Source organism: Scomber japonicus, chromosome 22 (genome assembly GCF_027409825.1).
Source record: "Scomber japonicus isolate fScoJap1 chromosome 22, fScoJap1.pri, whole genome shotgun sequence".
Taxonomy (NCBI): Eukaryota; Metazoa; Chordata; class Actinopteri; order Scombriformes; family Scombridae; genus Scomber; species Scomber japonicus.
The window spans coordinates 20,567,056-20,583,149 of NC_070599.1; the positions used below are offsets into that span (position 1 = coordinate 20,567,056).

Consider the following 16,094-nt stretch of genomic DNA (forward strand, 5'->3'; position numbering starts at 1 on the left):
TGCAAGAGATTTGTTTCTTTGTTTTTACAGTACAAAACAGAAAGGTCAAATTGTTTCTGTTCTGACTATTATATTATATTATATTATTATTATTATTATTATTATTATTAAACTATTTGTTTAACCTCTTGAAGTAAAGATGACAAAAGAGGAAGCAGTGTTACTGATGGGAGATGTGGTCTGTTGCACACAGGAGAGAAACTGACCCTTTTTATGTAAAGTTGATATTTATTATGAGTCATGACATCTTTAGACAAATTAACCATTATTATGGGACCTGTAAATTTTAAAGTCGTGTGAATATAATTTAAACTTCCATATGATGTACAAAAGTCAGATAAATAAACTTGCTTGGTAATGATCAATTAAGTTTTATTAACTATCTTCCCTTCCAAGATTATAATTTGTGCCTATACAAGGAAATAGGAGCCATATTCTTCTCTGGAAAAGACGGAGATGGTACTAGGGCTCACTCCAAATAATGCTGCAACTTTGTGGAACACCAGCTTGAAGTTGCCCTATCGAATGGACCCTATCCAGATCAGTCAAACATGACATGCCGATTCTTGGAACAGACACCAACTGACCTGCTCAGTTGGTGTCTGATTGGTACCTCAAAACAAGCGTCAATAGCAACAGCAAGATAAGCTGTATAGCAAGATGCATCCCACAAATGCATGTTCCTTACAAATGTGGCACCATTTAAAAGGGAAATAAACAGGCTATCCAATGGTATAAGATTTATTGCCAAGAAGCATTGTTGCAACAAAGAAATACCCTACCAAGCACAAATGTCCTTACTTTTTGTGCTATGTTACACAAATGTCAAACTCCATTAAAACAAAACAATTTCATCACAAAGTCTGTTTTGTGTCCAAATCTGCTCTGTTGTCTCCATAAATGTGTGTGTGTTTTGTTACCTCTTTGGGACCTTTTCCTGTATAAACACCAACCTTGTCAGGAACAGTAGTCCTTATCGGGACATGGGGTGTGTATGTAATGGCGAGCTCACCACCATGAGACTGGGTTTTCTGGCATGGTTGCGATGACAGCCGACCGAAAATAAAACCGAGCCTCTTTTGGCTCACACAAACACACGCCGCCAGAGTACTGCCAGTCAGCTGTCTTGTCGTGGTCGGGTGTTAAGCCCTGTGGTCCGGGGCAGGGGATAATGCGGATATATTAGTAATTTGGTGCAATACCTAATGGAGGAGGACCCTTTAATTATACTATTCATCGTCACCTTTTGATAAACTGTTGATTCAACAGTCTGCACAGTCAATAACTGCAAGAGTCTGCAAGAGAAATACCTTGACCCTACTTTCTCATCTTTTTGTGTCTAAGTGACTAATGATGACAATACAATATGCTAAATATTAAAAATATACGTCCATTGGAAGTACTTGTTTTTAAGAGTGACAGGTTCAGAGGTGGCTGACAACATTATGGAAAGGACCACAGAGAGGAATAAAACATTTGTGTACATACCTTTTTCTTGATCTGCTCTGTTTGTTATTGTGTCAAACCAAGTCTTGCTCAAAGAGAAGTTTTATTCTGATATCTTGCACAGGTCTCTTCAACTCTGTCATTGCTGGACACACACACACACGCACACACAGTTTAACTCATATAGTGTATTTTTGTGCAAAGATTAAATCAGCAATCTCTTTGGTTATCAAGTACAAATCATGCAATTTGCTGCACTGCCATCTAGTGGCCATTAAGGTGTACAACCTAAATTTTAGTACCCTTTTGTGTATTGGTCTGTTGAGCATAACACTGTAGAGGATACTGTCTGTAGGCCCCTTGAGGTATCATAAGGGCTGTAACTCATTAGTAATAATCAGTAACTAACTTCTGTTAATTAGGCCTACACAAAACAAGTGTAATTAAATTACAGTAATGAAAATGTTAGTGATTACAAAGCTGGTTACATCTCAAGTCAGACCTTTAAGATTTTGCTCAGGATGTTTTTTTCCTCGTTTTTTAATATCTAACATTTTAATGAATACATATATTGCTGTTTTTAATAATTTGAAATCAATATACTTTATATGTAGTGAATAGATCATGACGTGGGCTTATTTGGAGCACATGTGGTTTTATATGGTGTCACAGTAGCCTACCAATTAAGCCCGTACTTTATAAGAAATAATCTCTCTTATAAATCATGTATGAAAACACCTCAACTTAGATTTTGGTGTGTTTACAGCTGTTAGGGTTAGTGTAAACTTTACACTTACCCTAACAGCTGTAAACATTTGTTAGAAAAATAGAAATTAATTTCAAAGTAATCAAATATAATAAGTTACATTACTTTGACTAAGTAATTGAAATAGTTATATTAATTATTACATTTTAAAAAGGGTAACTAGTAATCTATAACCTATTACATTTCCAAAGTAAGCTTCCCAACCCTGTGAGGCTTTTATTCTGAAGTCTCGACACGCTTGGCCGGAAGTATTACTTCGAGGCTGCAGAGATTGCCTGTTTGCAAACAGGTCGAAGCCAAGTTTGAGCGAGCCGAAGCTGCGGGGACACACCACAGATAACGAGAGGTATGCAAGCAAAACCTTCCTTATACTATAACGAAACGAAACGTCGGGTTTTAACGCGGCTGTTCTCGGTGTTTGTCAAACCGGGTGATCGTTTTGTTGTTGGGACCTGCTGAAGGCCAGCGTTCATATTTGCTAAGTTACCAGGAGCACGCCATTTTAGTTAAAGCTCGGTTTTATGCATTTATTATTATTTAAGGCTGTACATTTTTAAAAATCCGCCGTACAACGTATTGAATGTGTATATTGTGTGGTTTAAAGGTTGGTTATAATGTCAAACACACTGTAATCGTTCAAAGCTGGAAACAGAGACTTATAAGGCAGCTCGAAGGAAAGACTAACTATGACTCTTGGTGAAAAGAAAACACTCACAGAGCCAAGCATGTAGGCCTATGTGCTTGATGTCAGCGCCTCTGATGTATAAAAATCAGTAAGTGACCACATCAGAGGCTCCACACAGGTGTAAAAAAAAACCAAAACCCAAACCTCACAGCATAAGTACACAAATGTATGAGCAGTAAATCAAAGATAGAGCAAACCACGCTGCCCTTAAAAGGATCGAGTCTTTATCAACAGTGGATGAGATGACAATTATAATTTTCTCAGTACTATTAAAACATGTAATATGAGGGACACACATCAACAAACCAGCCTACAACTAGGGATTGGTATCAGCAGGATTTTATTGATATTTATTGGTGCTCTTAGTGATACCAGTCTCCATTTATAAAAGAAAAAAACCCCTCAAAACTCCCGTCAAATGATATCACTAAATTGATCCTTTTTGCACCCACATCTACAAAATATGACCATTTGTATGCGCTTGCTCACAGCCGATTAAGGCAAGTGTTCTCCAGTTTAATGCGACCTGTATTGGCCCACTTTGAACACGTTTAAAATGCATTTGTGTAAAAAATCAAATCATTTAGGTGTAGAGGAGTGGTGGTATTTGATGCAATATATACATGCTAGCCACTGTCGTGTTCAAAATTTGAAGAAAGCGATGCAGGCAATGTTTGGAAGTTCAAAGATAAAGTGTTTATTTGACAAAGCAAAGAATTTTACGCAGCTGTGGACTTAGTCTACTTCGCTCGGAAGTTCTATAGAAGTAGTCCTGAATATGCATTTTTAATTCCTTTATATACCTGCATGCAGTTTGGATGATATGTGCTACAACTCCATTGGCCCACTCTGGATGCTTTTGTTCTATTTAGGGTTCTTCCAAAATAATTTATGTTCATGTCATATGCTTTAAGTTTATTGCTGCTACAGGTCTGGGACCTGTCAAAATAGATAATGTATCTGGCGCCACTTCCTCTAAATGGGCCCACAGCTGCCCTCAATCCTCCTATGGAACAGTTTAGGTGCATAAATTGTCCTGCTCTTGTCTCGTATTGTTTTGCTCACTTATGTCTCTTTGAGTTGAATTAAAGGTCTTAGCCTTCTAGTGAACTTTTGAGTCTGCATCACACAGCATCACTTTAAACTACAATGACCACTCAGTCTGGCTCTACATTATTTGATGAGATGTACAAAAACTTATTGGTGTTACACTATGTCTGATTAAAATGGATTAATAAAAGGATACAAAACCTCACACCACCCAAAAAATGGGTTAAATCAATGCTATTTAACACTTAAAAGAATATAATGATTATTAAAAAACCAAAGCACACTCATTATATTCTGGCTAAATTTAGGCAGCTAAAATAGTGTGGTGGTGAGACAATGAAACACAATCCAGGAAGCATTGTTGGAGCTAATCAGACACCAAAACACGGCACAGTGTTTTGTAATACTCGCAGACAGTATTTTACAAATTGTTGTAAATGAATGCCATAGAACCTCGCTCTTTCACTGGTTGTATGTCCCTAATGTGTTGCGGCACGGCTGGTCGACCCCATCTGAAGTAGCAGGTTGACAGAACGGAGCCGAGTGAGATGTCCCTGACAGCTGAACTGCTCTCCAGTATCAAGTGGCTTCCTTTAGGACCAAATAGGGCTCATTCCCAACCTGTTTAGTGTTGGCTTCATGTCTGTTTTGTTAGTTTTTTTTCTTTTCTGCTACCTTGACAGAAAATAAACCCCACTTGGAGTAACTCTTACATTAGTAAACAACTGTCAGGGTGGTCCTAGTCATGTTAACCTTTATCACCTAAAAAATAACCACTCTGTGCACCTGTGTTTCCAGTTTGTTGTTTGTGTTTTTTTGTTTTTTTTTAATGAAAGGCAAAACTCAAAAGGTTTTTAATTTTTGTGACCTTTCTCTTTCCTCTGCTGTTCCAAATGATTGAAATTTTACTGCCACATACAATAATTTAAATCACAATGATCCTGATGGTGTTTCAATCTGTATTCCATCTTGTCACATTACCTAACCTCTTATCCAATAAATTATGGTCTTGAGTCTTTTGGTTGATTTATGGTCAATCTGAACTGGTTGTTATGACCTGTTGTGTGGCCACGTCTGAAATCAAATGTGTTTACAATTGTTCCAATGGCCGCACTTGAAGGCGAAGTGAAAAGCTGACCGTCATAGAGAGGGGGGCAGGGGTGGTATTGTTTAAATTGTGGGGATAGTGATCCCTATTTTTAGACTTTCTATTCTGAAAGAAATTCATAGTGTTGCAATCACTTGTTGGCATAAAAAGTGAGAGTAAACCCTGGTTCCTCTCTCACCACCACAGAGCTGAGTAGTCACTGTGAAGTAGGTGTCAAAGTCTGGTCATCGATTTCAAAAAGTCATCATCCACCCGAGTCTACCATTGGACAGGTTCAGGGGACAAGGTTTCCAAAGATATTTGACAGTCCAACAGGCAAATGTAGACAGCTGAGCCATTTTCACTGTCAAATATCGCCCTCCCATTGGTAAGACGTCTCATTGCTGCCACATAGTTAAATTCATTGCATTGCTTCAAGACTCACACTACGTAACACAACCTCTATTTGATACCAGCATTTGATCGATAAAAAATCATGTGATTGACAAGATTCTTGTGATTGATCGATTATGCCCATCCTAATTCAGTATGGTCGAATGTCACATCCTGAAATTGAAGTCACAGTTGGGATATGTTAAATGGTCTTTGTCTGTCTTCTGGTTCCAACTTTAAAAGAGGAACTCCACCTGTTTTACACCTTAAGCTCTGTTTACAGGTCTTGAGGAGTGCTACTGCATAAAGCTTGTGAAAGGCTTTTGTGGCAGCCCCTAACTCTGGGGAATGTGGAGTGAGAAATAAGTGAGGTTACAAGACCAATGCAGTTTGCTCCTCAACTTTGCTCGAATCTGGCAGTAGCCTATGTCCCATCAAACTGCTGGTGGTTAAGTTGCATTGTGAATAATGTAAGGGCTATGTTCGGACAGTGTAATGTAGGAATGCAATGCTAAATTGGTGGAGTACTCTCGACTGTTTTTTACCAGAGATGAGCCAGAAAAGGACATAAATCTGTTTTTTTTCTGTTCTTGATATTTATTAACTGTTCTTTTTTATCTGTGCTTTGTTGTTTTTGCTTCCTCTGTTCCTCATGGTTAGTGAAGACCAGGGGCCATCTGCATAAAACTTTATGTGGATTCATAACCAAAGCCATGTATGCCCAAAGCCAGAAATGCTTTCTTTTCATCAGATTTATAAAGCTGTGCATATGTCATTTCCGTTCCCACAATTAGTACAAATGGTTGAAGCCTGTTTCTATCAGTTTTTACACGTGTCAATTAAACAAACAGGAAGAAAAGTGCTGTGTCACTGGTTGGGTTGCATCGACCAGCTTGTCCTACAGCCAGAACACCTTTCAATACATACAACTGTGCAACTATTTATACTGTCCATATGATTAATTCATCACATAGACCTGTAGACTTATACATGAGGCGTATACATGGTTTTTGTGCATGTATGTGGCCCCTGGAAGTAAAATTGGCTGAATGAGTGTGTATCCCACAGGAGTGGACAACTCAAGACAAGACCTTCCAGATGATGGCTTTTACCCATCCAAGTTGCAGAGGTTCTGTCCCAATCAGTAACCCTTTCTTTTGTTTTTTTTAAACTTTTCAGCTTTGCGTTGCAATTGGAGCGTTGTGCCCCCTCTCCTGCTACAGGGCCCCTAAGGAGCCCCCTTATTGGAGGGCTCCCTGGGAGCTTGCTCCTGATTGGCCAGCAGGCTGCCTCCTTGCAACTGGCTCAACTCAAAGCCCAGCTCGCAATCACGCAGATAAACCACGTTTTCTTTTTTCGGTGGCCGAACTGCAACCTTGACAACCAACTCCAACACATCTACTCCCTACCCGCAACACCCCCCTCCCCTACTGCTGCGGCCATTCATCTCCTCAACCTTCTGAAGATTGCGAACACCATGTCTCATCCCCTGTATAACCCCTATGCTTCTTCAAACCAAAGATCCACCCAGGGGCAATATGGACTCCCCGGTGTACAGGCAGAGAGAGACCCTCGAAGGGCATCCCCTCATATGGGGCCCGGCTCTTCTGGAGCTTCTTCTGGGACTTCCGCCAACTCTGGGGGGATGCTTCCATCCATGGGTCCCCAGTCAATGAACTACAGGCCTGAACGTGGTAGGCCCACAATCGATGAGGACATAGAGAGGTCCATAGACATGCATATTAGCAGAGCCAGAGAGGAGGTGAGGCTTCTCGGCACACCAATGCAGCAGCCTACAGGTCAAGGCACTTACTTCAACTCTCAAAGGGATCAGTTGCTCTCCTCAGGCACAGGGGGGACCTCCTACTCGATGTCTTCAACCTCGGCCTCTCTCGGACATATGGCTAGACATTCAAAAGTTGAAAGTGGCAGTGGTTCTTTGGACTTGTCGGACTACAAGAGACCCACTGCTGATGACCCCTCTAAATTTTTTTCATCATCCACTTCTTCATCCTGCTATGCAAATAGTGGTGACTGTAGGTTTAATACCTCCAGTGGAAGAGAACGTGAGGTGTCCATTCCAGGTTTAGGGGATTATGACCATCCAGTGCCAGACAAACCTGCAGCCCCTACAGAGCCCAGCCGTCCCAAATACACCTCAGAATCAGCTGCCAACATCCTTCTGCACTTTGGACTTGAAAAAGAGGACTTGGAACATCTCATTGCCTACCCTGAAGACCAGATGACACCTGCTAACCTGCCATTTATTTTGCGCCAACTCCGCATTCAGAAGGCCAAGAGGGCTTCAACTGCAGGTCAGTCAAAACCACATCCTGAACCCCCACCCACCAGAAGCATAAGTGGAATGGACAGTTTTAGTAGTTCTGGAGGGGCAGGAATACGCCAGGAGGAGACATCATCTTCTATTCTCCAGCCAAGTAAAGTGATTGACTATGGACATAGAGGCAAATATGCTGGAGGAGTTGGAGATGAGATTGGAAGGACCAGTGGCAGTAGACCTAATAGTGGTGGGATGAAGGACACTTTTGAAAGTGGCAGCCACAGTTGGGACCCACTGCAAAAAACTACAGTAGCAGCAAGAAGCAGTACTGTGGGTTCTTCCCATGATCAGGCGAGTTCTCTTACCAGTCTGAGCTCTTCATACAGTTCAATACTAAGCTCTATGGCCTCCTCAAGCAATGACCCAAGCAAACGATTGCAGACCCAACAAAACCAGACTCCTCAAGAAACCCTCAGCTCTTTCTCTCTCCCAAAGAAAGATACTGACATCAGAATTTTCAAGACTGAACCCTCCAAACCTGTTCCTTTGAAAGAACCAGAGGTCAACCAACACCCTAAGCCAAAAACTCAAACATCCTGCACTCTGCTCCGCGGTGTGCATCCCAGCCGACCTGGCCTTGTAGTCATTGGCAGTAATGACCGCAGTGGCACTAAGGATGAGCATAAAACTGAAGTACAAGGTTCAGCTGCTGCTGAACAGATAAAAAAGCAGCAGCAGTTACAGTCAGTGCAGCAGCGACAGCAGGCACAGACTCAGCAGCAACAGCAGACACTGAAGCAGCAGGCGCAGAAACAACAGACGCAGACACAGCAGCAACAAACAGCGCTGAAACCAGCAATATCACATTCGCAGATGGGGCAGACAGTATGGCCAACAGTTCTGTCTGCAGCAAAACCAGTTCCAACAGTTCCCATTGTTTCTCATATCCCCAGCATCACTGATGTCGTGAGGCGTCCATTGTTTAACCCCACCCCCCACCATCGAACTGTTATGGTTCCTCCTGGATCACTGCAGCCAATGCCAATGAACTTTGTTCATACAACGCTGCCACCCACCAACTCACAGCCTCCAGCAAAGGTGACAGTTTCCAAGGGTTTACCAACGCCAGCCATGATGCATGACTACGCTGCAGCCTCGCCCAGAATCTTTCCACATACCTGTGTTCTCTGTAACAAAGAATGTACTCATATGAAGGTGAGTGACAGATTGCACTCTGTTCTTTCTTTTTTTGAAATATTTATGTCAATGTTAAAAAAAAAGCATTTGTTTATTGGAAATGTTCAAGGTTTTTGATCTTGAATAAGTTTAAGGCCAATACTTTCAAGCCTATTTTAAAGGACTTAACATTGTCTTATAATTTAATGGGTCATTGCATGACATGGAGGCATTCTGTGTAATTGCAAATCATGTGTTATCTGTAATTCAGTTTTACAGTTTCAAATGTAATTTTCATTTAAATAACTTTAAATGTTTGATCACTATTGTCTGTTTTGTGTGGAATGAATATTGCCAGCCTCACTAGGAGTGATGTTTGTTAGATAATTTGATGTAAAATGATGAGAAATGGTCAACATCAAGTATTCGACTGTGGAAAGTGGAACCAAGAGCTTAGAAGACATGCTGATGATGAAGTTCCTACAAAACTGAAAACTGATACATCGGAAGCTGACTTAAAAAAATGTCTCCCTGTTTTTGAAATTCTGTCCCTCATTGTATATGCAGTTTTGACTTTTTTAACATCTGCTAGTGAATGTATCAGTGCTTTTTTCAAAATTAGAGGTACTAATGCAATTTGTTAAAACTGTTTAAAAATGTGTTTTTTCCAATATGCAATAGTACATTTCTATGATCATGTAAGTCACATTTTAAGAAAGAAAAAACCATGCGTATATATAATTGTAATGAGATATGAGAAGCTAAGCTAACAGTAGTAACTGACTTTTAGTAATGGTGGCAATCAATATGGAGTCATGCTCTCACTTTATGAAATATTGTTGCATCCCAAAATGGTCCAAATAGTGAATTGGGCATTGAGCATACACAGTGAACCTGAGGTCCACCACCATCATATTTTATGAACCATATCATTTGTAGAAATATTTTCTTTTTTTCTTGTTTTGTTCACTTGTCATTAATTATTTACCTCCTTTGGGAGACACTAAAACTTAATATTTTGGCTCCTTAAAAAAGTCACACTTTCTTCAACCAGTGTTCACCTTTTCTCCAGATGTAATTTTCCTCAGCTTGTCTGTTTTTGTTCTAATCCATACTTGATGATGACCCCTGCCAAATGGACCTTCACATAACATCATGCAACTCTATGACACCACAGAAGACACCAACTGAAAAACCAGCCACCGCAGTGTCAAGATCCCAAGAAGAAGTTTTAATTTTGTTTTTTGTTGTGACTGGTGCTGTGACTCCTGTGTTTATGTTTAATGTTAAATATCTGTGAGCCTTTAACTCTGGCTTATAAGCCAGCAAGAGTTAGAGGGGAAAAAAATCCAAAATTGTTTCCAATTATGCTTTTGTCTATGTATAGTTATTCTCAACACCTTTTTATGAAAGGCAAAATATTTTGTTTTTGTGGACCTGCTGTTCAGCATCAACACTATTTCATACATACACCATACAACAGTGGACAATGGAATTGGGTACTCATTGACCCAACAGACAATGAGGGACTTTAAACTCTTTCTAAAGGCAACTGTCTTTAATAAAAACTTTATATGTAGTCAGATGATCACAAAAATGGCAGCTGTGATAATGAAGTTGATCATATGTCGAGGCCTATCTAAATGCTGTCTGTTGTTTTGACTACTAGGATTGGATCTGTCACCAGAACACTAGCCTTCACCTTGAGAGCTGTAAACTCCTCCGCAGACAGTAAGTCTATGATAAGCTTTTGCCTTTGGTACAATCTCTCCATCTCTGTTATAGTGCTGCAGCCTTCATAGCTCCTTACTAATGAATCCCATTCTTTGTAGGTGGATTTTTTTTTACGATAAGTTTATTCAAGGTATCTTTAAGTGGTAATTAGCTCAAGAAACCTTCAGATTCCTCAGTACCTTTCAACCTTGAAACTGCCTGGCCAGGTTTTGTTTTTGGTGTCGTCTTTGCTGTATTTATAGGCATATTTTGAATTTTTCATTATTCAGATACCCACAGTGGGATGGTGAGGTAGCTGTCGGGCCAAGGTAAGTTTCTCAGTGTGTAGAGATGCAGCAGCCACTCCAGCTGTGAACCAGTATCCTACTGATTTTGACTGACTTCATTCAGTCTTTCATGTAACCTTTGTTGTACCATGTTTTGTCCAGAGTTGCAAGCAAAGACATCAAGCCCTCTCCCTCAACCTCTGCACATACTACCCAATATCGTCGCCAGAAAACCAGGCATGGCAGTCGCTCCCACTCTCGCTCCCGCTCTCGCTCCTCAAGTCCATGGCGTAGCCATGGCTCAGATGGTAGAAGGGAGAAACACAGGAGCCGATCACGATCACCGCGCAGTTCCAGATACGCTCACAGGTCTGTGGGACATAAATGACACAAGACTGTAACATCAGGTTCTGTTGAAAATACATTCTGATATAAGTAATAGCATTGGTGAAGATGTGAAACGTTTTTACAGAATAGCAGAACATGGTTACACTTTGAGAAACTTAAACTTGATGTGAAACTTTCTGAAAGTTTCAGTAGATTCATTGCATCATTGATCTATACTTCCTTCAGGTCCCGGTCTGATTCACACCATCGTTCTCGCTCCAGTTCCCCTTCGTCTTCACCCCACCGCCATCGCTCACGTTCAAGAAGCCCTGAGAGACGATCATCACCACGAAAAGGCTACGAAAGACGATCGCCAAGGAGGAGTGATGAGAGACGAGTATCACCAAGGAGAAGCCGTGAGAGACGATCGTCACCAACAAGAATCCACAACAGGCGATCACCCCCGATGAGGACCCAGGAGAGACGATCTCCACCACTGAGGAGTGACGGCAGACGATTGTCACCAAGGAGGAGCCCAGAAAGACGGTTGTCACCAAGGAGGAGCCCGGCACGACGGTTGTCACCAACGAGGAGTCATGAAAAACGATCGTCCCCAACAAGGACACATGAGAGAAGAACATCTAACATCACCCCTGACAGGTCATCCACCCAGCGAAAGAAGTCAAGCGCAGCAGACAGACTGGCTAAGAAACTGCTGGAAACATCAGGTATGAGAAATTGGAAATATTTTAATACCAGGACGTAAGTAATAATTCTGTACATTAAATGTAAATACCATGTTATGATGCTATATAATGGTTTTAGATAAATTATAACCTGACTTTTCTCTCTGGCTAGGTGTCCAATCCCTGTCAGACCAGTCTGATCTTGAGGCTGTGGTTAAAAGTCTGGCTCCTGCCTTAATGGCTGAGCTGAAAAAGATGAATTCCTCCCCCTCTACTTCCAAAGGAGGAAAACGCCCCTCACCTCCACCCTCTACAAGCGGAAAGAAATCATCCTCTGCTGCTGCCTCTTCCTCATCCTCCTGTTCTATAGCAAAGAAAGAGTTGACTAAAGCGAATTTCAGCCTGCTCAAGAGTGAGAGTAGTACCTCTGCAAAGGCTAAGGTAGGTGTTTAGTTTCAGTTTTAAGTTTATTGTCACCATTTCTTCATGTGGTTAAAGTTGCTCTCCCTCTCTTTTTATTTAGGCTGGTAAATCCTATCCTCCATCTATGGTGATACTAGAAAATGTTCATAGTTCCATCTCCCACGATGAGGTAGTCACTTCTATGGAGCACTTTGGAAAAACAAAATCGGTTTTATTGTATCGTAAAGTGCAGGAGGTATGTGCATTTCAAGAGAAAATACTCTGTGTCTGATTTCGCTAGCCATTCACATTTTTTTATGTGTCTATTTTTTAATCATGCAAAATATAATAATAATTTGTATTTTGCTATTTGTTATGAGACTTTATGAACATTAATGTCAATAATGTCAATCTAACCCCAAAACCATTCCTTATAGGCATGTGTGTGTTTTGAGAAAGAGGAAGATGCTCAGAAATTGAAGAGCACAAAGAACCTCACCATAAAAGGCATTCAAGTCTGTGTTTTCAAACAGAAGGTACTAAATGTCTCCTCCCTTCCTGACATGTGAATATATTAAAATTTGACTGCTGTAGTTCAGTATGTTACTATACAGATTAAAATGTGTTTACTGTTTGCAGGTGACTGTTTCTAAGGAGCAAATGAAGCCCCTTCAGAGGTGAGATATTTAATTTTTGAGCAGGGCTGTAGATGGTTTGAGCATGCACATTTTATTGCCTACTTTAAGTTTTTTATTTCTTTCAAATCAGGATCTTGTTAAACATTGACATGGTTTTAACTGCACTGGGAATTAATTTCATGACAAAAACTCTGTGTATTTGTGTGTTGGCTGCTTGCCATTAATGTAAATTATACAATGTCAAAAACTAAATGTTTTAGTTATTATTGTGCAGGAATTGTGAACATGATGGTGTTCACCCCATGTATGATCAATACCTTTCATCAAGTCATCCAAGGAATTCAAATCTTAGAGTGCTACAGTGCTATCTGATGAACACAGTGTAAAAAAAATCAACCCCCTGCTTGATTTAAATGTTTTTTAAATTGCACTTCCTTGTTAAAATGCTTACTCAGTCAAAACTGAAGTCAAATCTGAATATATAGACATGATACACATCAATAAATGTATTGATACATTGACATAACATCTCCAATGTTCATCATTGATTAATGTCTACATATTTCGTTCAAATTCATAGATGCTCTTCTCCTATGGTCTCCTGTTGTATTGTCTTGTTATTCATTGATTGATTGATTGATTCTTTACAGAAAACCTGCCACATCCAGTGTCTCCCCACTTCAAACCACTAAATCCACCACAAGCACCACCAGAAAAGCATTCCTTCCTACACCTAAGAGGCCTCTGCTTACAGTGCCTAATAAGAAGATTGCTGCCAAAGGTCAGGCAACTGTCACTAAAGCAAAAGTCTTGGTTTCCAAGGCAAAAAATGTCTCAACAAAGCAGATTGCCAAAAAAGTAAAACCAAGCAAAGTAGCTGCAAAGGGAGCTGTGACAAAAGTGTTGGTAAAACAAAAGCCTGTGGTTCCAAAAAATCCATCTGATGGTACTGTCTCTAATCAAACAATTGCACCTGAAACCACTGTTAAAGAAACAGCGGTGGTGCCAAAAGAAAAGGAAGAAGGAATGGCAACAAAGCCCCAAAGTATACCATCCAAATCTACAGCTGAAGTAAAGACTTCTAAGCCGGAAGATTCTGATACCAGAATTCAACAATCTGCAAAACCATCTGATGGTTGTGTTGCTAATCAGAAAATTGCACCTGAAAAATCTGAAATCACTGTTAAAGAAACAGCAGTGGTGCCAAAAGAAACAGCTGAGGTTGATAAATCAACAAGTACATCTGTTGCTAAATCAAGTAAAGGCACCAAAATGGTCACTGAAGAGAAGGTCTCTGCTTCCAAGGTGGAAACAGCCTCATCTATGCAGAAACCCAAAACTCCACCAGGCAAATTGACTGCTGCAGGAGCCATGACCAATGAAAAGGAAGAAGGAATGGCAACAAAGCCCCAAAGTATACCATCCAAATCTACAGCTTCAGAAGATCACCATGTAGTACAGACTTCTAAGCTGAAAGAGTCTGATACCAGGATTCAACAATCTGTGAAACCTGCAGCAGATGTTGTTCAAATGGAAAATATGACAGTTTCTGAACCTAATCACCAAGCAGAACTTTCCAAAGGTGATGTTGAAGCAAAAGAGGTTAAAGACACTGAACCAATGGAGCTTGGGCAAACAGGAGTGAAAGTGACCGAGCCCATGGAAGTTGAGGGCAACAGTGAAAAACCAATGGCTACAGAGGCTGTACCTGAAATTCCAGCAGCCAGATCCATTGAGAGTCAACCACTTACCAGTATTGTTGAGACTCAGCCAGATGTTTCTATACCAATACCTCCTCTAGATAATACTCCTAGATCATGTGGAGACACCAAAACTCAGACCCCACAAACCACCATCAAAACTTCAGAAAGCTCTGTCACGGCGTCTCTAGCGTTCCAGCAGAACACCTCGCCAGAACCAGAGTCCACTAGACAAGAGCTTGAGACAAAAACAGACACTTCACACATGGACAGGCAGGTGGCAGGAAGCCCACTTATAGCTGCTGTGGAGACAATGTTAACAGATGGACACAAAACAATGCAAAAAGGTATGTTGGATACAATTTAATGGAGAAAAAGGGGAAGTATGTTAAAATGTGGAACACAATGTACTGTAGAAGGTATTTTGTTGCAAGTATTCAAGGGGGAAGGCTGCAGTATTTTTGTTAAGAAATCCTATAATGGGCGTGGAGTAGCTGAACAAAAACTAACCAGAGACTTAGCAGCTGTTCTCTATTTAAGGGCAGCTGAGATTGACACTAAAATCACAATAGCAAGTTAATCTACAACTACGAGGGAGTCGAGGCCAGAACTGCTGATACTATTAAACACAGGGGAACAGTAGGGCCATTCTTTTGTTAGGTCACTTCACCCTCAGGCTGCTCCCATAGAATTAAGCTTTTAAGCTTTTTTAATAAGCTTTTTTTATTTTATCCTTTTGAAGATTCTGTTACTGCAGTGAAGACAGAAATGAATTCCGCTTCAGACAAAGTTGCCTGCAGTACCTCGACTGAGGCGGCCACATCTGTGACAACTGCATCAACAGCTGCAGCAGCGAAAGAGCAGCAAGCAACGTCGTCCACGCCTTATGCAGCTGCAGCCACACAACTGACTGTTGGGGATATGGCTGAAAAACACCTGCTTAAAAACAGAATAAGTAAATATGTTAAAGAAACAGAGTGTTGCATCGATTTCATTTACAGTACATTGAAAATATCTGCATGTGATCGTAACATCTACTTTTCTTTTTTTTTCTTTTGCAGATTGCCTCAGTAGAAAAACCTGCTTCTCACCACGTGTAGGTCTCTTAAAATCACTTTGCATGAACTGAAATGTAGTCCTTAATTTTTACTAAAGGTGTAAATAATCTTGGCTTTAAAAGCTGCTCTCTGAAACACTTGGATTGGTCACTTTCTGGATATGGAAACCTGGAATAAATTAAACAAATTATACATATATTTGTTCAAGACCACTGCATCAATTAGTCGGTCACTCAATTGTTCAATCAACTCAACAAAGATAATTGCCAGTTTTTTGATAATCGATTAACAATTTTGCACATTTCAAGCAAAGATATTCCCTAGTTCTAGTATCTGGTTTGTGAGGATGTGTTTCTTTGTCTTATGTGATGGTAAACCAGATATATTTAGGTTTGGGAC

The 16,094-nt window shown here is 40.4% G+C and overlaps 1 protein-coding gene across 1 annotated transcript in view; it reads left to right on the plus strand.

The window, feature by feature from the left end:
• Nucleotides 1-139: 139 nt before the first annotated feature.
• Nucleotides 140-16,094, plus strand: part of LOC128383541 (uncharacterized) — a 28,848-nt gene continuing 12,893 nt past the window's right edge. Inside the window, exons 1-14 of the mRNA XM_053343149.1 lie at nt 140-178; nt 2,440-2,558; nt 6,607-8,923; nt 10,554-10,615; nt 10,888-10,926; nt 11,047-11,253; nt 11,458-11,939; nt 12,070-12,338; nt 12,421-12,555; nt 12,737-12,835; nt 12,939-12,976; nt 13,588-14,984; nt 15,380-15,592; nt 15,699-15,733. Coding sequence (XP_053199124.1) covers nt 140-178; nt 2,440-2,558; nt 6,607-8,923; nt 10,554-10,615; nt 10,888-10,926; nt 11,047-11,253; nt 11,458-11,939; nt 12,070-12,338; nt 12,421-12,555; nt 12,737-12,835; nt 12,939-12,976; nt 13,588-14,984; nt 15,380-15,592; nt 15,699-15,733 — 5,451 coding nt within the window. The remainder of the gene's footprint in view (nt 179-2,439; nt 2,559-6,606; nt 8,924-10,553; nt 10,616-10,887; nt 10,927-11,046; nt 11,254-11,457; nt 11,940-12,069; nt 12,339-12,420; nt 12,556-12,736; nt 12,836-12,938; nt 12,977-13,587; nt 14,985-15,379; nt 15,593-15,698; nt 15,734-16,094) is intronic.